At 45.9% G+C, this 22464-nt stretch overlaps 1 protein-coding gene across 7 annotated transcripts in view; it reads left to right on the forward strand.

Annotated features, from left to right (window-relative positions):
• Positions 1–20640, forward strand: part of CDC14B (cell division cycle 14B) — a 358395-nt gene extending 337755 nt beyond the window's left edge. For 2 of the 7 annotated variants that reach the window (XM_063913727.1, XM_063913729.1), the window contains exons 13-14: positions 16475–16582; positions 19703–19898. In XM_063913727.1, the coding sequence (XP_063769797.1) occupies positions 16475–16582; positions 19703–19829 (235 nt within the window). In that variant the 3' untranslated portion in view covers positions 19830–19898. Of the gene's footprint in view, positions 1–16474; positions 16583–19702; positions 19899–20121 lie in introns of those variants that run through there. The other 5 variants (XM_063913728.1, XM_063913732.1, XM_063913731.1 and 2 more) reach the window with 5 other exon arrangements.
• Positions 20641–22464: the final 1824 nt, after the last annotated feature.

A 22464-nucleotide genomic window follows, 5' to 3' on the forward strand; every position in this document is an offset into this window, starting at 1 on the left:
CCGGGTCCCATCTACAGATTCATCAGATGATCACCCTGTCCCCCAGGGCCAGGGTATCTCTCCTGTGGTGGCTGCAGAGTGCTCACCTTCTAGAGGGTCGCAGGTTCGGCATTCAGGACTTGGTTCTGGTAACCACGGACGCGAGCCTCCGAGGTTGGGGAGCAGTCACACAGGGAAGAAACGTCCAAGGTCTCTGGTCAAGCCAGGAGGCTTGTCTTCACGTCAATGTCCTGGAGTTGAGGGCCATATACAACGCCCTTCGTCAAGCGGAGAATTTGCTTCGCGACCTACCGGTTCTGATTCAGTCAGACAACATCACTGCAGTGGCTCATGTAAACCACCAAGGCGGAACAAAGAGCAGAGTGGCAATGGCAGAAGCCACCAGGATTCTTCGCTGGGCGGAAAATCATGTAAGCGCTCTGACAGCAGTCTTCATTCCGGGAGTAGACAACTGGGAAGCAGACTTCCTCAGCAGACACGATCTACATCCAGGAGAGTGGGGACTTCATCAGGAAGTCTTCGCAGAGATTGCAAGTCAGTGGGGACTGCCTCAGATAGACATGATGGCTCACGCCTCAACAAGAAACTACCGAGGTATTGCGCCAGGTCAAGGGACCCTCAGGCGGTGGCAGTAGACGCCCTGGTGACACCGTGGGTGTTCCAGTCGGTCTATGTGTTTCCTCCTCTTCCTCTCATCTCCAAGATATTGAGAAATCATAAGACGAAGAGGAGTACAGAATATTCTCATTGTTCCAGATTGGCCGCGAAGGGCCTGGTATCCGGATCTGCAGGAAATGCTCACAGAAGTTCCGTGGCCTCTACCTCTCAGAGAGGACCTGTTACAACAGGGGCCCTGTCTGTTCCAAGACTTACCGCGGCTGCGTTTGACGGCATGGCGGTTGAACGCCGGATCCTAGTGGAAAAGGGCATTCCGGATGAGGTCATTCCTACTCTGATAAAGGCTAGGAAGGACGTGACAGCAAAATATCACCGTATATGGCGGAAGTATGTATCTTGGTGTGAGTCCAGGAATGCTCCTCCGGAAGAATTCCATCTGGGCCGTTTCCTTCACTTCCTACAGACTGGAGTGAATTTGAGCCTAAAATTAGGCTCCATTAAGGTTCAGATTTCGACCCTATCCATTTTCTTTTAGAAGGAATTGGCTTCTCTCCCAGAAGTACAGACTTTTGTGAAGGGAGTGCTGCATATCCAGCCTCCTTTTGTACCTCCAGTGGCACCCTGGGACCTTTAACGTGGTGTTGCGGTTCCTTAAGTCTCACTGGTTTGAACCACTTAAAATGGTGTAATTAAAGTATCTCTCTTGAAAAGTGGTCATGTTGTTGGCTTTGGCATCGGCTAGGCGAGTGTCGGAGTTGGCGGCTTTATCTCACAAAAGCCCCTATCTGATTTTCCATGTGGATAGGGCGGAAATGCGGACTCGTCCTCAATTTTTGCCCAAGGTGGTTTCATCTTTTCATATGAACCAACCTATTGTGGTGCCTGTGGCTACGCGGGACTTGGAGGATTCCGAGTCCCTTGATGTGGTCAGGGCATTGAAAATTTATGTGGCCAGAACGGCTCGGGTTAGGAAAACAGAGGCACTGGTTGTCTTGTATGCAGCCGACATGGTTGACGCTCCTGCTTCGAAGCAGACTATTGCTCCCTGGATCTGTAACGATTCAGCAGGCTCATTCTACGGCTGGATTGCCATTACCAAATTCTGTAAAGGCCCATTCCACTAGGAAGGTGGGCTCTTCTTGGGCGGCTGCCCGAGGTGTGTCTGCATTACAGCTGTGCTGAGCTGCTACTTGGTCGGGTTCAAACACCTTTGCAAAGTTCTACAAGTTTGATACCCTGGCTGACGAGGACCTCATGTTTGCTCAATCGGTGCTGCAGAGTCATCCGCACTCTCCCGCCCGTTTTGGAGCTTTGGTATAATCCCCATGGTCCTTACGGAGTCCCCAGCATCCTCTAGGACGTTAGAGAAAATAAGATTTTAAACCTACCGGTAAATATTTTTCTCCTAGTCCGTAGAGGATGCTGGGCGCCCGTCCCAGTGCGGACTACATCTGCAAGACTTGTATATAGTTTTTGCTTACATAAGGGTTATGTTACAGTTTTGATCAGTCTCGGGCTGATGCTGTTTTGTTTCATACTGTTAACTGGTTCGTATATTCCAGGTTATACTGTGTGGATGGTGTGGGCTGGTATGAATCTTGCCCTTAGATTAACAAAAATCCTTTCCTCGTACTGTCAGTCTCCTCTGGGCACAGTTTCTCTAACTGAGGTCTGGAGGAGGGGCATAGAGGGAGGAGCCAGTGCACACCCATATCTAAAGTTCTTTTTAGTGCCCATGTCTCCTGCGGAGCCTGTCTATTCCCCATGGTCCTTACGGAGTCCCCAGCATCCTCTACGGACTAGGAGAAAAAGATTTACCGGTAGGTTTAAAATCTTATTTTATATGATCTGCTCGTGAAGGATGATTCAGCGTCTGTTACAAAGACGCCTAGATCGTACAGCTCAGGTACTTCAGGATCACAGCTGAATTTCAAGAAGTCTCGCCTGATGTCTTGTCCGCACCTTCAGTTTCTGTGAATGGTCTTCAGCGAGTTTTCTTGGTGGAGTCCCAAGCATGGACCTTACAGAATTTAGTTATGGCTGTACTGTCAGTGCCTCGTCCGTCAATCTTGTTGTGCATTAAGTTATTGGGCACGTTGGTTTCCACCTTTAAGACCATTCAGTATGCCAGATTTCACTAGTGGGAGTTACAGTGGGAAATACTCCAAAATTGCAGAATCCCTCTCATCCCAGTTTCTTCTGTATGACAGCACGCGTCTATCTCTCTGTTGGTGGCTAGTTTCTGATCATCATCTCCTCCAGGGCCAATCCTTAGTCACTCCGAATTGGGTCATTGTGACTACGGACGCAAGTTTCCTAGGATAGGGTTCTGTGACACTACATCTTTGGCTCCAAGACCTTTGGTCACTGTCAGAAACAGCCCTGCCGATCAGTGTGCTCGAGATCAAGCTATCTTTCTAGCTCTCTTGGGGACCTAGTCTGTCCTGGTCGGCTGGCCAATTTGTATTCAGTCAGTCAATGTCACAGCGGTCGTGTGCGTAAATCACAAGGGAGGCAGAAAAAGTGCGATGACAGTGGCAGCCTAAATCCTTTCTTGAGCAGATACCTTTGTTCCAGCACTTAGCAGTATTCATACGGTTCTGGTATGAATGGTCAACAGTCATTAGGTCGACCATTATTGGTCGACATGGACACATGGTCGATGCATGAAAAGGTTGACATGGATTTTTTTAACTGTTTTTGGTGTAATTTTTCCGTAACATGACCAGGAACCCCAATTAGTGTACCGCGTCCCCTTGCATGGCTTGCTTCGCTAGCCATGCTGCGGGCAAGGTGCCTCATACCGCTGCGCTCGGCAAAGGTTACTATTCCCAATCATAGTCCACGTGGATGGTAAACTATGAAAAATTTAAAAATTAAATTAAAAAAAGCCATATCGACCTTTTCATACGTCGACCTGTCATGTGTAGACCATTTTCAGGTGTCGACAATGTCAACGTCGAATAGTGGTCGGCCTAATGACTGTCGACCATAACATGGTCGACCATCCAAACGGAAACCATTTATACCGGGAGTAGTCGATTGGGAAGCAGCCTTCCTCAGCAGAAACACATTTTTGCCTCTCAATCCAGAGGTCTTCCAACAGTTAGTGCGGAAGTAGGGCCTTCAGGTGGATCTCATAGCCTCTCAACATAACTTCAAGGTTTCACCGTTTTGTACAAGATCCAGGGAGTTGTTGGCTTTCACAGTGGATGCCATGATGGTCCTGTGGGACTTTCATCTAGCGTATCCGTTTCCTCTGACCACAATGTTGCCTTGGGTACTCAAGCGCATCAAGGATCAGCAGTAATCTTGGTGGCTCCAGACTGGCAACGCAGATAGTAATACACCAACATTCTCAAAATGTTGAGAGCTCCCTGGTAGCATCTTCCACTTTGTCCAGACCTGCTACAGCAAGGTCCATTTCTGAACGAGGACCTTTCACGTTGGTTTTAAAAACTTAAAGGTCTTTCTCCCTCGGTAGTCCGTACTATGCTGTAAGCCCAGAAACTGGTTTGGTCATGCAATTACGACAGGGTATGGAAACTTTACATCTTGTGGTATGAACAGAGAATGGTTCATACATCCAAATTTCACCACTCTATTTTTGGCCTTCTTTCAGGTGGGTTTGGAAGCTGGTATAAAACTTTGTTCTTTGGCTCTTGAGTAGTCTCCATTTCAGCCTTTATATTCAGCGGATCTTGAATTAGTTGATGAGGTTGAAGGGGGAAGAGGAGCTTAGAATTAAAGCTACAGTTTAAGTGCCAGCTCCAACCCTGACCTGCAATCCCATGGTCCAGTGTCCCACAGCCTGTGTCAGAGTAAAGGATTCAATGGAAAGAAACCAAAAATCCTATTTTTAGGTTTATGTATAGCTTCAGCTGTTGTGTTAGGCTTGTTAAATTGTGTTACTGTATAACAAAATGTGCATAAATCATTTTAATACAACTCTCCTACTGTCCTTAAAATTAGTTTGTGCAGAACTGTATGCTAGCACTGTAAATAAAACAAATTTGTTTACCAGTTAATTATTTATTTAATCTTTGCATGTTTGTGGTATAAGGTTTAGATGTTTGTTTTTCTGCACAAGATCTGCAGGGTAGGGAGGCCTATACAGCACGGTGGGGTGGGGGGCAGGGGGGTATTGTGAAAGACAACAGATTTGGAAATCCACGATTAGTAGATTCAGATCCAAAAATGATCGGGATCCGCGAGTCTGGGATTTTTAACATACAGTATTTTGCTGATTCTCCAGAGGATCACAGACTACTGATGTCCGCCGACACAGGCATTTTTTGGTCTGAGTCAGCAGAACGGAGAATTTGCCAGTGGATGTATGGACTCCTTAAGTGCACTTGTATTACACATCAGGAGAATGCCAGTGTTACTTGGAGACTTGTTAGATTTTCCTATGAACTCCCTGGCTGCTGCCCTAGATGTTCATGGACCTGGTTTACAACGTGAAGTAGTCATTGTTGACACCCATTGTGCCGTATGGAGAATGCGGACTGTATAATACTGACGTGCTTGTAATTTTACTGAAATAATTTTGATTGTCTGCATTACTTAAACATGATGCTTTACCATACCATTTATAATCACAATGCCCACAAAGTTAAAATGCTTTCAGTAACATGAGCATCGGTATTATGCAGTCTGCTGTCTCCTTTACACATTGCATGACACTGTATTGAATGTTGACAAAATGTATGTATTCCCTTACGTACCAAGGGAGTAATTCAGACTGCATCGCTGCAGCGGCAGCACTCGCAGTCTGAATTACTTTGTGGAGTGCGCACTCATCAGCCGCTCTGCGCGTGCGCACTCCAGGAACCCAGTGGGATGCTATCAGCATCTCTGAGCTGCGATTGCCTCTGCCTGACTGACAGGTAGAGGCAATCGCGGGGCAGGAGGGGGCGTGCCAACGGCGTTACAATGCTGTTGGCAGGGCGCGGTCCAGACAACGGAGGCGTGTCTAGGGGAGGGGGGCGGGACCAAGGGCTACTTGCCAGGTACGAAAGCATCGCTGCCGTGCAATGCTTTTGAACAGGGGGGTGGGGTTGGGCAGGGCCTGACATGCCTGACGGACTAGCCCTGTGCTGGGCGTCCCCCCGCATGTCAGAGTAAATGAATGTAATGTGCTAAATTTAGCACATCTATGATCAGATCTGAATGACCCTCCAAGTTATCCCCAGCTGCACAGCAAAGAGGCACACACAAGACAGCTGCTGTACAAGTTATCTCACCATGCATTGTATGGTGGAAAAAAATGCTCTCCAACTCGTCATTTGTTTAAATGCATTTGCAAGGTCTCTTTTTGAAGGAACTTTTACAGAAGCTTTGGTCATTGTTGGCCTGATGTAGTTAGAACATTTTCTTTTATTAAGAGCATCTTTTTATTCCTGGTACAAACTAATGTAGGTGGTACAAATATGTGAGGGTTTTATGTGTTTATTAAATGGGGGGAGGGGTTTCATACTGTGAAAATAATGGACCACTTAAAATGCGTCTAAATTTTATTATGAAACAAAGACCTGCCCTGTTCTAAAATCTAAATCCTTTTACACATTTTAAATCTGTTCCATCTACGGTGGAACATGGTTTTGCCAATGTTCATATTTTTCTCCTCTCTTTGCCTCTTCTGGGTTTTTTGGCGCACAATTGTCAGTCAGACCTTATATGGTCAATTGAGCTTTTTTGGCTTCACAGAATAACATGATTTTGTATTTTCGACCACGCAATAACTAAATAAATCACATTAAATATAATACATATTCTTCTAAATTTACCACAAGAGGGCACTGTTCCACGGCATCTTTTAATATCTTAGAGGTCTGCCTTCTCATACTCGTAGTCGAATACAAATTAGAAGATAAGTAAGACTGCCTGATTTGGGGGGTTTCTGGACAAATGTAGGAAAAATTGCAATTACATTGTTTTAAGCAGTATATTTTATCATTGTAAGGATTACTTTAAAAAACAAATCTAAATGGGATAAAGTGGGGGGTATCAAATATTAAGTAGGCTATAGAGTGCATGCATGCTTGGTAATGGCATTGTCTGTTTTCTCACTATTCAATTAAGATTTTCATAGTGACAACTGTGTCCTTCAGTCTTCATGAAGTTTATATAACTGCACTAGTTTGAGCATACTTTCATATCATGCTTTGAAACGAGGACTGCAGCATTCAGCTTCAGTGTGTCTTCCTTAGGAGCTTCCTCTGGGCAGATTGCAAACTGCATGCACAAATTTCCAGCTCCCTACATGCAAACAGAAAGGGTCCCCACTGACCAAGTTAACAACATTTCTTGTTGCTGCAAGTGGAGTTCTGTCTACTTTAAATAGAATTATTACTTTTGGGACACAAGGCAAGTTGAAGATGCACGCCCTCATGTTCCGCTAGCTTTGTGGAACATTCAGGCTGAGAGACCAGGTAGAAAAATCAAGACAGGTAAAGTAAAGGCCAATCTAGATGTACAAGATCAGGGATTTTGAAGAGGAGGGAAAACTGATTCAAGAAATGGGGATATTAGTTATCTCCTATAGCCCAGATCTGCGACTGTGTGAATAGCGCTGGGCGGAGTCAGGGTGGGAAGTACTAACTTCTACCACTGCGGTATCAGGCTTAACGCATCCTGTGTGTTCTCGGTAATAGGATCGCAGTCAGCTGCCCGTTGCTACCTTTAGTTTCCTCCTCACTGCGCTTTTGCCTAGTCACCGCCGTGGCCACTCAGTCCTGAACTCTCGGTAGTAGTTGATCAGCGTTGGGCTCCCCATGTCGGTCGCGTATGGCACACAGCAGAGAAGTGCGCATGCGCGACTGACTGGGGGAGCGCAGTGCTGATCAACCGCTACCGAGACTTCAGGACTGAGTGTCTGCGGTGATGAGGCGGAAGCGCAGTGAGGAGAAAATGACGGGCAGCGATCATAACGAGGAGACCACACGGGATGCAATAAGCCAGATACCGCAGCGGAAGAGGTTAGTTCATCCCGCCCCCTGAGTCCTCCCCCACCGCCCCTGCCCGCAGTGCCACCGGACCCCTCCCCTTTCCCCACACACACACCATCCGCAGCACCCCTGGAACCTTCCCTTCCCCCAGCCGTGGCACCTCCAGGCCCCCTACCCAAACAGCGGCACCCCCACCACCCACAGCACCTATGCACCCCATTCGCGTCAACCTCGCTCCTCCCCCACCCGCTGCACCTCCCTACCCCACACGTGGCACCCCTGACTTTCCCCTGTCCGCAGCTCCCACGGACCCCATCCGCGGCACCCCTGCACCCACCCCTTTCTCACCCGTGGCGCATCCAGACCCCCTACCCAAACACTGGCACACCCGCTACTCCACCACCCGCTGCACCTATGGACTCCATCCGCGGCACCCCCACACCTGCCACTCCCCCACTCGCTGCATCTCCCGACCCCTGTATCCAACTCGCACCACCCCCGCCCCTTCCCCACACTCAGCGCCTCCGTAACCCCTCCCCATCTGCAACAGCTCCGCACCTGTCCCTCCCCCACCCACGGTACCCCCACCCCTCCACCACCCGCAGCGTCTCCGGAACCCATCCCCCATCGATGGCCCCCACTTCTCCACCCCTCCCCCACCCGCAACACCGCCCCCATCAGCACCACCCTCGCCTCCCTCACCCACACACCCCCCCCCTCTCCCATCCGAACCCCACCCGCAGCATCTACAGACCCCATCTGCGTCACCCTGCAACCACCCCCTCCCCACCCGCAGCACCTCTGCAACCCCCCCCCCCCCCCCCACACGCAACTCCCTGCAACCGCCCCTCCCCCACGGACAGCACATCGAGACCCCCCTCCTTCATCCACAGCCCCTCCCCCACCACCTGCCAACCATAGCTGGAACACACATGAGGCAGAGACTGGTGCCACAGTCAGGCTGATTCATACCACTGACAACTGGTAGGGCCACGGCACCTCAACACAGTGCAATATCTTATACAGGTCTCGTTACACCAGCTATCCCCAGGAAGCGATCCTGTAAATTTCACACCTAAGACAATTTGCAGACCGGAAAGTACAATCACCCAGTGAGATTAATGCTTTTTTTTAAATTACCTCATATTGAGCCCTACCCAGTGTGATGTCATTCTGCGCTAAGAACTATTGTGTGTCAATACGCTGACACTTACCAGCACAACACAAATCATGGGCTGACCACGCTTATCTGTATAGTTTTATATTTCTCTGACGTCCTAGTGGATGCTGGGGACTCCGTCAGGACCATGGGGAATAGCGGCTCCGCAGGAGACAGGGCACAAAATTTAAAAGTTTGACCACTACGTGGTGTGTACTGGCTCCTCCCCCTATGACCCTCCTCCAAGCCTCAGTTAGGTTTTTGTGCCCGTCCGAGCAGGGTGCAATCTAGGTGGCTCTCATAAAGAGCTGTTTAGAGTAAAAGTTTTGATAGTTTTATTATTTTCAGTGAGTCCTGCTGGCAACAGGCTCACTGCAACGAGGGACCTAGGGGAGAAGAAGTGAACTCACCTGCGTGCAGGATGGATTTGCTTCTTAGGCTACTGGACACTAGCTCCAGAGGGACGATCACAGGTACAGCCTGGATGGGTCACCGGAGCCGCGCCGCCGACCCCCTTGCAGATGCCGAAGTAAGAAGAGGTCCAGAAACCGGCGGCTGAAGGCTTTTCAGTCTTCATGAGGTAGCGCACAGCACTGCAGCTGTGCGCCATTGCGCTCAGGCACACTTCACACCGGCGGTCACTGAGGGTGCAGGGCGCTGGGGGGGGCGCCCTGGGCAGCAATGTTAATACCTTTCTGGCTAAAAAGAATACATCACATATAGTCCATGAGGCTATATGGATGTATTTCACCCCTGCCAGGTCTCAGAAAAACCGGGAGAAGAGCCCGCCGGAATAGGGCACACAGCGCCATTTTCCTACACAGCTCCGCTGCTAGGAAGGCTCCCAGGCTCTCCCCTGCACTGCACTACAGAAACAGGGTAAAAAACAGAGAGGGGGGGGCATTTTTTGGCGATATTATATATATTTAAGCAGCTATAAGGAAACAACACTTATATAAGGTTGTTCCTATATAATTATAGCGCTTTGGTGTGTGCTGGCAAACTCTCCCTCTGTCTCCCCAAAGGGCTAGTGGGGTCCTGTCTTCTATCAGAGCATTCCCTGTGTGTCTGCTGTGTGTCGGTACGTGTGTGTCGACATGTATGAGGACGATGTTGGTGTGGAGGCGGAGCAATTGCCGGTAATGGTGATGTCACCCCCTAGGGAGTCGACACCGGAATGGATGGCTTTGTTTATGGAATTACGTGATAATGTCAGCACGCTGCAAAAGTCGGTTGACGACATGAGACGACCGGCAAACCAGTTAGTACCTGTACAGGCGTCTCAAACACCGTCAGGGGCTGTAAAACGCCCTTTGCCTCAGTCGGTCGACCCAGACACGGACACCGAATCTAGTGTCGACGGTGAAGAAACGAACGTATTTTCCAGTAGGGCCACACGTTATATGATCACGGCAATGAAGGAGGCTTTGCATATCTCTGATACTGCAAGTACCACAAAAAGGGGTATTATGTGGGGTCTGAAAAAACTACCTGTAGTTTTTCCTGAATCAGAGGAATTGAATGACGTGTGTGATGAAGCGTGGGTTACCCCTGATAAAAAACTGCTAATTTCAAAGAAGTTATTGGCGTTATACCCTTTCCCGCCAGAGGTTAGGGCGCGCTGGGAAACACCCCCTAGGGTGGACAAGGCGCTCACACGTTTATCCAAACAAGTGGCGTTACCGTCTCCTGATATGGCCGCCCTCAAGGATCCAGCTGATAGGAGGCTGGAAAATACTCTAAAAAGTATATACACACATACTGGTGTTATACTGCGACCAGCAATCGCCTCAGCCTGGATGTGCAGTGCTGGGGTGGCTTGGTCGGATTCCCTGACTGAAAATATTGATACCCTGGATAGGGACAGTATTTTATTGACTATAGAGCAATTAAAGGATGCATTCCTTTATATGCGAGATGCACAGAGGGATATCTGCACTCTTGCATCAAGAGTAAGTGCGATGTCCATATCTGCCAGAAGAAGTCTATGGACACGACAGTGGTCAGGCGATGCGGATTCCAAACGGCATATGGAAGTATTGCCGTATAAAGGGGAGGAATTATTTGGGGTCGGTCTATCGGATTTGGTAGCCACGGCAACAGCCAGGAAGTCCACCTTTTTACCTCAAGTCCCCTCCCAGCAGAAAAAGACGCAGTCTTTTCAGCCGCAGTCCTTTCGTTCCTATAAGAACAAGCGAGCAAAAGGACATTCATATTTGCCCCGAGGCAAAGGAAAGGGTAAGAGACTGCAGCAAGCAGCCCCTTCCCAGGAGCAGAAGTCCTCCCCGGCTTCTGCAAAGGCCTCAGCATGACGCTGGGACCTTACAAGCGGACTCAGGGGCGGTGGGGGGTCGCCTCAAGAATTTCAGCGCACCGTGGGCTCACTTGCAGGTGGACCCCTGGATCCTGCAGGTAGTATCTCAGGGTTACAGGTTGGAATTCGAGAAGTCTCCCCCTCGCCGGTTCCTAAAATCTGCTTTGCCAACGTCTCCCTCAGACAGGGCGACGGTATTGGAAGCCATTCACAAGCTGTATTCTCAGCAGGTGATAATCAAGGTACCCCTTCTACAACAGGGAAAGGGGTATTACTCCACGCTATTTGTGGTACCGAAGCCGGACGGCTCGGTAAGACCTATTCTAAATCTGAAATCTCTGAACCTGTACATACAAAGATTCAAGTTCAAGATGGAGTCACTCAGAGCAGTGATAGCGAATCTGGAAGAAGGGGATTTTATGGTGTCCTTGGACATCAAGGATGCTTACCTTCATGTCCCAATTTGCCCTTCACACCAAGGGTACCTCAGGTTCGTGGTACAAAACTGTCATTATCAGTTTCAGACGCTGCCGTTTGGATTGTCCACGGCACCCAGGGTCTTTACCAAGGTAATGGCCGAAATGATGATCCTTCTTCGAAGAGAAGGCGTATTAATTATCCCTTACTTGGACGATCTCCTGATAAGGGCAAGATCCAGAGAACAGCTGGAGGTCGGAGTAGCACTAACTCAAGTAGTGCTCCAACAGCACGGGTGGATTCTGAATTTTCCAAAATCCCAACTGATCCCGACGACACGTCTGCTGTTCCTAGGGATGATTCTGGACACTGTTCAGAAAAAGGTATTTCTTCCGGAGGAGAAAGCCAGGGAGTTATCCGAACTCGTCAGGAACCTCCTAAAACCAGGGACAGTGTCTGTGCATCAATGCACAAGAGTCCTGGGAAAAATGGTGGCTTCTTACGAAGCGATTCCATTCGGCAGATTCCATGCACGAATTTTTCAGTGGGATCTGCTAGACAAATGGTCCGGATCGCATCTGCAGATGCATCAGCGGATAAAATTGTCGACAAGGACAAGGGTCTCTCTGCTATGGTGGTTGCAGAGTGCTCATCTGTTAGAGGGCCGCAGATTCGGCATACAGAACTGGGTCCTAGTGACCACGGATGCCAGCCTGAGAGGCTGGGGAGCGGACACACAAGGAAGAAACTTCCAGGGCATGTGGTCAAGCCTGGAAACGTCTCTTCACATAAATATACTGGAACTAAGAGCAATCTACAATGCTCTAAGCCTGGCAAAACCTCTGCTTCAGGGTCAGCCGGTGTTGATCCAGTCGGACAACATCACGGCAGTCGCCCACGTAAACAGACAGGGCGGCACAAGAAGCAGGAGGGCAATGGCAGAAGCTGCAAGGATTCTTCGCTGGGCGGAAAATCATGTGATAGCACTGTCAGCAGTGTTCACCACATGATTGTAGTCCATTGGGAAAGACCAATGGTGGACATGATGGCGTCCCGCCTCAACAAAAAACTGGACAGGTATTGCGCCAGGTCAAGAGACCCTCAGGCAATAGCTGTGGACGCTCTGGTAACACCATGGGTGTACCAGTCAGTGTATGTGTTCCCTCCTCTGCCTCTCATACCCAAGGTACCGAGAATTATACGGCAAAGGGGAGTAAGAACGATACTAGTGGCTCCGGACTGGCCAAGAAGGACTTGGTACCCGGAACTTCAGGAGATGCTCACGGAAGATCCGTGGCCTCTACCTCTAAGAAGGGATCTGCTTCAGCAGAGACCGTGTCTATTCCAAGACTTACCGCGGCTGCGTTTGACGGCATGGCGGTTGAACGCCGGATCCTAAGGGAAAAAGGCATTCCGGAAGAGGTCATCCCTACCCTGGTCAAAGCCAGGAACAACATTATCACCGCATTTGGAGAAAATATGTTGCATGGTGTGAGGCCAGGAAGGCCCCGACAGAGGAATTTCAACTGGGTCGATTCCTACATTTCCTGCAAACAGGATTATCTATGGGCCTCAAATTAGGGTCCATTAAGGTTCAAATTTCGGCCCTGTCGATTTTCTTCCAGAAAGAATTGGCTTCAGTTCCTGAAGTCCAGACTTTTGTAAAAGGAGTACTACATATACAGCCCCCGGTTGTGCCCCCAGTGGCACCGTGGGATCTCAATGTAGTTTTGGATTTTCTCAAATCCCATTGGTTTGAGCCACTCAAATCGGTAGATTTGAAATATCTTACATGGAAAGTAACCATGCTACTGGCCCTGGCTTCAGCCAGGAGAGTGTCGGAATTGGCGGCTTTATCGTATAAAAGCCCATATCTGATTTTCCATTCGGACAGGGCAGAATTGAGGACGCGTCCTCATTTTCTGCCTAAGGTGGTATCAGAGTTTCACCTGAACCAGCCTATTGTGGTGCCTGCGGCTACTAGCGATTTGGAGGATTCCAAGTTGCTGGACGTTGTCAGAGCATTGAAAATATATATTTCAAGGACGGCTGGAGTCAGAAAATCTGACTCGCTGTTTATACTGTATGCACCCAACAAGCTGGGTGCTCCTGCTTCTAAGCAGACGATTGCTCGTTGGATTTGTAGCACAATTCAACTGGCACATTCTGTGGCAGGCCTGCCACAGCCTAAATCTGTCAATGCCCACTCCACAAGGAAGGTGGGCTCATCTTGGGCGGCTGCCCGAGGGGTCTCGGCATTACAACTCTGCCGAGCAGCTACGTGGTCAGGGGAGAACACGTTTGTAAAATTCTACAAATTTGATACCCTGGCTAAGGAGGACCTGGAGTTCTCTCATTCGGTGCTGCAGAGTCATCCGCACTCTCCCGCCCGTTTGGGAGCTTTGGTATAATCCCCATGGTCCTGACGGAGTCCCCAGCATCCACTAGGACGTCAGAGAAAATAAGAATTTACTCACCGGTAATTCTATTTCTCGTAGTCCGTAGTGGATGCTGGGCGCCCATCCCAAGTGCGGATTGTCTGCAATACTTGTACATAGTTATTGTTACAAAAAAATCGGGTTGTTTATTGTTGTGAGCCATCTTTTCAGAGGCTCCTACGTTATCATACTGTTAACTGGGTTCAGATCACAAGTTGTGCGGTGTGATTGGTGTGGCTGGTATGAGTCTTACCCGGGATTCAAAATCCTTCCTTATTGTGTACGCTCGTCCGGGCACAGTATCCTAACAGGCTTGGAGGAGGGTCATAGGGGGAGGAGCCAGTGCACACCACCTAGTGGTCAAACTTTTAAATTTTGTGCCCTGTCTCCTGCGGAGCCGCTATTCCCCATGGTCCTGACGGAGTCCCCAGCATCCACTACGGACTACGAGAAATAGAATTACCGGTGAGTAAATTCTTATTTTCCATGCAATTTCCACATTAGAGGGTTGAGGAACATGTACATCTTAGTTTTTATTGTTGTCTGTGAATATACTAGACTTTTTCGTCGACTACATCATCATATGCCAAAGTGTTTTCCAGTCAATTTCTTAATCTTTTGTGGACTTAGAAATGACATTGATTACTTTCATCCTGATGCTTCAAACATAATGGGGGTAATTCTGAGTTGATCGCAGCAGGAACTTTGTTAGCAGTTGGGCAAAACCATGTGCACTGCAGGGGAGGCAGATATAACATGTGCAGAGAGAGTTAGATTTGGGTGGGGTGTGTTCAATCTGCAATCTAAATTGCAGTGTAAAAATAAAGCAGCCAGTATTTACCCTGCACAGAAACAATATATAACCCACCCAAATCTAACTCTCTCTGCACATGTTAAATCTGCCTCCCCTGCAGTGCACATGGTTTTGCCCAACTGCTAACAAAGTTCCTGCTGCGATCAACTCAGAATTACCCCCATTGTTGTATGTGATCAAATTTCTTAGTAGACCTCGTCATCACCAAGAAATGTCATCTTGCTGCTTTTTGACATTGTCACCAATCATTTTTATTAAGGTTTCATATTTTTTTTCACTATAGTTTATCTTCCTTGTTTAATAATATATTGTATATTTGTTTTATTAAATTTATACTTTGCTATAGCATACCTACAACAATACTCTTAAGTTATTCACATCTATGAATGCAGCAATGTTCAATCTTCTCTTTATCTTGGCTTGCAATCCGTTTTAAATGAGGTTCTCTCCAGTGTCTTGGGTTCATTGCCATTTGTCTTTTTACATGTGCAGAAGCAGTTAATCTCTAGATTAATACAGATATGCATATGGGTAAAAATATATAACCCATGCACGCTTCTTTCGAGCATTGTATTCCTTATTAACATCCAACTGCATCATTCCCCTTGTTTTTACGATTGATGTTGCAAATAGTACGGATGGTGTAATGGTTAGCATTACTGCCTCACAGCACTAAGGTCATGGGTTTGATTCCCACCATGGCCCTAACTGTGTGGGGTTTGTATATTCTCCCCGTACTTGTGTGGGTTTCCTCCGGGTACTCTGGTTTCCTCCCACAATCCAAAAGTATACTGGTAGGTTGTCTCCCAACAAAATTAACCCTAGTGAATGTGTCTGTGTGTGTACATGTGATATGGAATATAAGCTCCACTGGGGCAGGATCTGATGTGAATGGGCAAATATTCTCTGTAAAGCGCTGCAGAATATGTGTGCACTATATAAATAACTAGTAATAAATAAATAAATATTGCTTAAGACCTCTAACAAATGTTATCAGCTTAAGCCTTAGTAAGTGCAGTGTGACCGTGGACACGCATTGGTGGTAACTGAGGGATGCAGGGGCTTACTTTTGCTCCACAGTTACTTGAACAGGGATACAGCAGTCCTTTTGCTTAGTATTTGTTCGGTCAGTAGATCAGAGTTTCTGTGCCCTTCAACCGTTCTTCAGGTGCTTTCTGTTAGAGTGCAATAAGAAGTGTTGATGACATTGCTCTGAAATAAACCTTCTCATTGGGTAGAAAATCACACAATACTTTGTCAGTCCTGAAGATTTCTACAAAACATACTGGACAATTATTTGTAGATTATACAGTAGAAGTGCAAACAATGGGTTTATCTGTAATCTCACTTTTTGAAAGGTATGTGATCTATATCTGATAACTCTAAATCACTTTCGCTGTAGAGAGAGCATTCTGCTTGGTTGGTTTTTAAATGACCATAAAGCTCCATCTATTTCTGTATATGTGTTATATCCACAGACAACTTCAATTCATATTAAATGTTATCATGGCCAGCATACTTAGAGCTTTTAAAAACCAAAGAGTAAATCTTGCTGACTTTAACATCATATTAGACAAAGCATCAGAAATGCATGTACTTGCTCCAAAGCAACAGAACTGAGAGATCACTATATTGATTCGGTACATACGACACACCTTAAGCCAGGTTTTCAGAGGTCCTTTTGTGAAATCTTTTGTTTGGATGTTATATTGATGTGTGTGTAACACAGACCACATCATTGTATTCTATTTGAACTCTTTTCAGAGTAATATTGCAGACCAGTGTGCAGAACCCCAGGTCAGATTTAACTGACATTTCATGCAGTACTAAAAGGACCACCAGGTCTTCCTCAGGAACCAGCACATTGAGAGGGTAAGCGTGTATCTCCCTTCCAGCAATACAATGTGTGTGGATTGTAGAGACCTGGTTCATATATCGCTTTTAGGGCCATATTCAGAGTTTGGTATATGAGCAAAAACAGAAAAGGTGTGATTTATTCCTGGAATAAACAATTTTGCAATGCAAGGTGAGCAAATGCATTTATTTATTTGCATGCAGGGTAAATACAGACTACTTACATATGTAGAAAACATGGGCAACTGTGTTTGAACACTGAAATTTAGAATTAAGTGAGGATACCCCCCGTCCCAACTATAAGTATATCTGCAACATGGTCATAGTTTAACCCCTTTTTATTTTTTCATGTATTTATTTTGCTCTTGCTCCTCTGAATAAGGACCTTCATTCTGTAACTATCATGCTGGTCCTGTTGCCGTGTGTGTGTATATTGTGTAGGACAAATTAGTATAATATACAATCTAGATTGGGGGGTGTCTTTGGGGGATTAATGGTTTATCAATAGAACTTAAATATATATATTTTGTACATTTTAAGTGTTGGCACTTTGGCAATCATGAAGTTGAGTGCATTGTATACAAAGTGTATACAATTATTAGAAAATCAGTACGTATCTGGGTGAGAATTTAATCACTCTATTAAATTCGGTAAACTCCATAAAAGAAGTTTGCAGTTGTGTTTGCCGATTTGAACATTTTTGCAGAAGCAGTTTTTCAATTCCTAAAGCTCAGAACAGCTTCTTAAGGTCCATACACACTGGGCGTTTTTGCACAGTGTGTATGCTAGGCGATGTGAACATCGCTGGCTGGAAAATAGCTCAGTGCATACACACTGAGCGATTTTCACTGTGCCCAGTGATGTTTACAGGGGAGGAAGGGTGAAGAACTTTCCATAGTAGGAGACCTGTGGAAAGTGCTTCACTCGGCTGGTAAAACAGCCTGACGGACGGCGGCGGCCAGCGATGATACAGGATACACACTGTGGCAGAGGCCAATGATGATGCGGGATACACACTGGCCGTGTTTGAGCTCAAAGTAACTCAAAACGCTAAAAGTGAGCTACTTTGAGCTTAAAATCAGCTAGTGTGTATGGGCCTTTACTGTGTTTTGCTAGACAGCTTCTGAGGTAAATGCATTTTACCAATGCACGAGTTTTTGTATGTTTTAAAGGTGACTGATGATTACTGTATGTCACTATTTGTTGTAGTTAGTCCCTAAAAGCAATTAAGAGCAGTTTATTTAGCAATGCCCCAAGATATACAGTGGAAATGTTAAGACCATGTGACTTGCCCAGCACTCTCTACTCCCCTATCACTTTGAGATGATTGTAGTGGAGCAATGAATCTTCCATACTGATTTCTGTGTGCACATGCATTTATTTCATTGCTATGACATCTATAAAATTTTCAAAGAAAACCGAGATTTAGCACCTAAAGATTACGTGGTGGTTGTGGCCAATGAAGATAGTAGTTTTGTGCTTCTAATGTGTCAACTCATTGGGGTATATGCAATTGCGGTCGAATTCCCTAAATTGTCGAAAAACTGGACTTTTTCGCCCCAAAAAAAAATCGACAATGCAATACAGTACTTTCCGTCAAAAAAACGGACTTTCCAAATTCGACTTTTTGAAATTCGACTTTTTGAAATTCGACTTTTTGAAATTCGACTTTTTGAAATTCGACTTTTTGAAATTCGACTTTTTGAAATTCGACTTTTTGAAATTCGACTTTTTGAAATTCGACTTTTTGAAATTCGACTTTTTGAAATTCGACTTTTGTCAAATTCGACTTTTCTGCAATGGTACAAATGCGGCAATTCGACAAAAGTATATTCAATTGAAGTTTGGAAATTCGACAACAGTGCTTTTAGACAGTAAATTCGTCATTTTCAATCCGCCACACTTTGGTGGGTGAAACTAATAAAAAAAAAAAAAAACATGTTTTTTTGGGTGTTTTTTTTATTAGTAATAGCATATCTATTTATATTAGAAGGGATTAGGTACTTGGTTTGTCTTTTTGGGAGGCACAAGTATTATTTATATAATTTTTTTAAATAATTATTTTTTTTTATTTTTTTTTTAGATGGAATGGTAAAATCACGAAAAAAAATGGCGTGGGGTCCCCCCTCCAAAGCATAACCAGCCTCGGACTCTTCGAGCCGGTCCTGGTTCTAAAAATCCGGGGGGGAAATGGACAGGGGATCCCCCGTATTTTTAAAACCAGCACCGGGCTCTGCGCCTGGTGCTGGTGCAAAAAATACGGGGGACAAAAAGAGTAGGGGTCCCCCGTATTTTTTACACCAGCATCGGGCTCCACTAGCTGGACAGATAATGCCACAGCCGGGGGTCACTTTTATACAGCGCCCTGCGGCCGTGGCATTAAATATCCAACTAGTCACCCCTGGCCGGGGTACCCTGGGGGAGTGGGGACCCCTTCAATCAAGGGGTCCCCCACCCAAGGGCCAGGGGTGAAGCCCGAGGCTGTCCCCCCCCCCCCCCCCCCCCCCCCCCATCCAAGGGCTGCGGATGGGAGGCTGATAGCCTTGAGGAAATGTAAAGAATATTGTTTTTTCCTGTAGTACTACAAGTCCCAGCAAGCCTCCCCCGCTGGTGGAGCCCGATGCTGGTGTAAAAAATACGGGGGACCCCTACTCTTTTTGTCCCCCGTATTTTTTGCACCAGGCGCAGAGCCCGGTGCTGGTTTTAAAAATACGGGGGATCCCCTGTCCATTTTCCCCCCGGATTTTTAGAACCAGGAGCAGCTCGAAGAGCCCGAGGCTGGTTATGCTTTGGAGGGGGGACCCCACGCCATTTTTTCCCGAGTTTTTCCCCGTTTTTACCAGATTTAAAAAAAAAAACCAGAACAAATCCGTCAAATCAGCCGTTTTTCGGCAGCGGGACTGTCGAATCCGTTTTTTATTGCATATGGTCAATTTCGGCACCCACTTGCCGAAATTACACTGTCGAATTGTGTCGAATTGAAAAACGGCCGATAATTTGCCGCGATTCGCCGCTAATTGCATATACCCCATTGTCTTTGTTTTAATGCTCTTTATTAATTCCTCTTCTAATTCTTCTTAACCTAAAACCTCTTGCTTGTTTCATTACCTGTTACCATTCTTTCTACTTTCCCCACAGCGTGATTCCTGAGCGGAAGAAAAGGATTGCTTTGCACCAAATGCGCTTAATGAAATTATGGTATTCCCCAGCGTCTGTTGCTTTTCTTCTACAAACTGTGCTTGACCGGCTCTTTCAGTCTAACTAAATCATCCTTTCTGCTGCTTGAACACTAATACAGCATTCCCTGATTAAAAAAATAAATATAAAAATTAAATGATTGTCTTTTGTTTTTCCATGCACTCATCTACACATTATTGGTTTTAAGTTTGTCTCACCAGTGTGTGCGTTGGCTTGGCTTAGTGTGTATTATTTTCTTTCTTTAGTATATAATTCCATATTTTTTTTTATTATTTTTTTTAGTGGGTAATTTTTTTCTTTTGTTTTTAACAATCTATCTTCTGTGTTTTGTAATCCGTTCTGACATCTTATTTCAACAGCCACACAATTCCACGGACTCGGACAGTGATGCGATAAATAGATCGTGACCGGCTGGAGCAGAAACTAGCCTTTGGAAAAAGATTATGGAGAAATCTAAATAGAAGAAAATGGACATCTCAATGAACATACAGAATATTAAACCTCAATTTGCCTTTTATTTCCCCAAAAAGCAAAGTGTTCCATTGTCTAGTCTTTACTTCCCCACCGCAAGCAAGAGGAATAACCAGATTACATTGCTAACTTGGTACTCCAGCGGCTGTGGCATGTCTTCAGCATGCAGTAGATCGCTATCTGCATGGCATATACATTGTGATGGCAATCCGTTCATGTGCTAAAACTGGATCCAAACACTACCACTTCCTATAATAATCTACATGTGATGAAGATGGATTTTATGTGGCACATTCCATTCCTATTGAACTGAATTTTCCTTGTTCTAAAAGGAGACTCTGTATATAATATGTAACTCGATCATGATACCAAAGGATTTTTCATAATTGAGCTAAAAAAAAAACAAACCCAGAAGATGCAGATCCTGTGGTGACATCCCAATTAATGAAACAACTGGAAGCCATTCAGGTCCTGTGTAGTTTGCTAAATTGAGCTGTTTATCAAAAGAGCTTCAAGGATCCTTAAATGGACAGTAGGTACTAGTTTAGTGGCCTGAAGCTTTTATTCCCCACACCAGTGTTGTATACTATACAGTTTGATATAGGTTTTTTTTATTTTTTATTCTATAATGGAGCAATAAACTCCAATATGAATATTTTAAACAATGCGTAGTCCAGGGGTATGGTTTTGTTTCTCATGGTTTGGATGCGTGACTGGAAAGCCAGTGGTATGATTTTTTGTCTGCAGACTTGTTGAAGACCCATTCTAGATTCCTTGTAACTTTTTGTTTTGGCAGCTCCTTGGCTTTTTGTGTAGTTCATTAGCCCCTGACAAGTAACTATGTATAACTTATGCTTGCCTTCTATATATCATTAGATCACCTATTAAAGGGCATCTAATGGGGTCCTCTTCTCTCACAAACTTGCTTCCATGGGAATAACAAAGGGAGATTTGGGACCTGGCTCATTGCATTTGTCCAATATTATTGGGGACTCAAGTGCCAAGTGTGAACAGCTGTGTGTGCAAGAGAGGTTTGTATATATGTATCCAATATCACAGGTTCAAAGACAGCTCTTCATAAAAACTTGTGGATCATATATCCCTTATGTTACAGTAATGTAAAATGACTGCACTATTTACCAGTGACGTGCGCTCAGGTGAGGCAGAGCCTTTCCTGTCGCACTAACGTTTGTACCAGAGGTTTGACTGGATAAAGTGTATGAAAAATACAAAGAATATGTTTGAAATATCATCTTTGCATTATTCTAATAATTTTTATAGCCAAAACTTTGGAGTAAAAAGTCTATGGCAGGTAAGGCAGTGCCTCACCTGGCTAACTTTTCCACACATCTCTGATCAAAACTCACCAAATTTCCAGGAGTGTATACTGTTACACCTGTGTATAATGCCCAGATGTACGCTTTGGCTCATATATTGCATGTAAATCTGGCTCTTGTGCTAGCCAGTACCTCCTGAGCTATTTCGCTCACCGCACGTCCCTGCTATTTACCCTTTCTCCTGTTGCCGTTGGTCCAGACTGTAAATGAGAGGTCTGGTATAATATCCCTGTTGCCGTCAGTCCGGCATAGCCAGACTGTAAATGAGAGGTCTGGTGTAACATCCCTGTTGCCGTCGGTCCGGAATTGCCAGACTGTAAATAAGAGGTCTGGTATCGCATCCCTGTTGCTGTCGGTCCGGCATAGCCAGACTGTAAATGAGAGGTCTGGTATAAGATCCCTGTTGCCGTCGGTCCAGCATAGCCAGACTGTAAATGAGAGGTCTGGTATAAGATCCCTGTTGCCGTCGGTCCAGCATAGCCAGACTGTAAATGAGAGGTCTGGTATAAGATCCCTGTTGCCGTCGGTCCGGCATAGCCAGACTGTAAATGAGAGGTCTGGTATAAGATCCCTGTTGCCGTCGGTCCAGCATAGCCAGACTGTAAATGAGAGGTCTGGTATAAGATCCCTGTTGCCGTCGGTCCGGCATAGCCAGACTGTAAATGAGGTCTGGTATAAGATCCCTGTTGCCGTTGGTCCGGCATAGCCAGACTGTAAATGTGAGGTCTGGTATAACATCTCTGTTGCAGTCGGTCCGGCATAGCCAGACTGTAAATGAGAGGTCTGGTATAATATCCCTGTTGCCAGTAGTGGATTAGATGCAAAGCTGTGTGTGTTCCGTGCAGAATGTAGATATTATATTTATTTCAGCTGTTTGTGGGTGGACTTATAAAG

This window comes from Pseudophryne corroboree, chromosome 1 (genome assembly GCF_028390025.1).
Source record: "Pseudophryne corroboree isolate aPseCor3 chromosome 1, aPseCor3.hap2, whole genome shotgun sequence".
NCBI lineage: Eukaryota > Metazoa > Chordata > Amphibia > Anura > Myobatrachidae > Pseudophryne > Pseudophryne corroboree.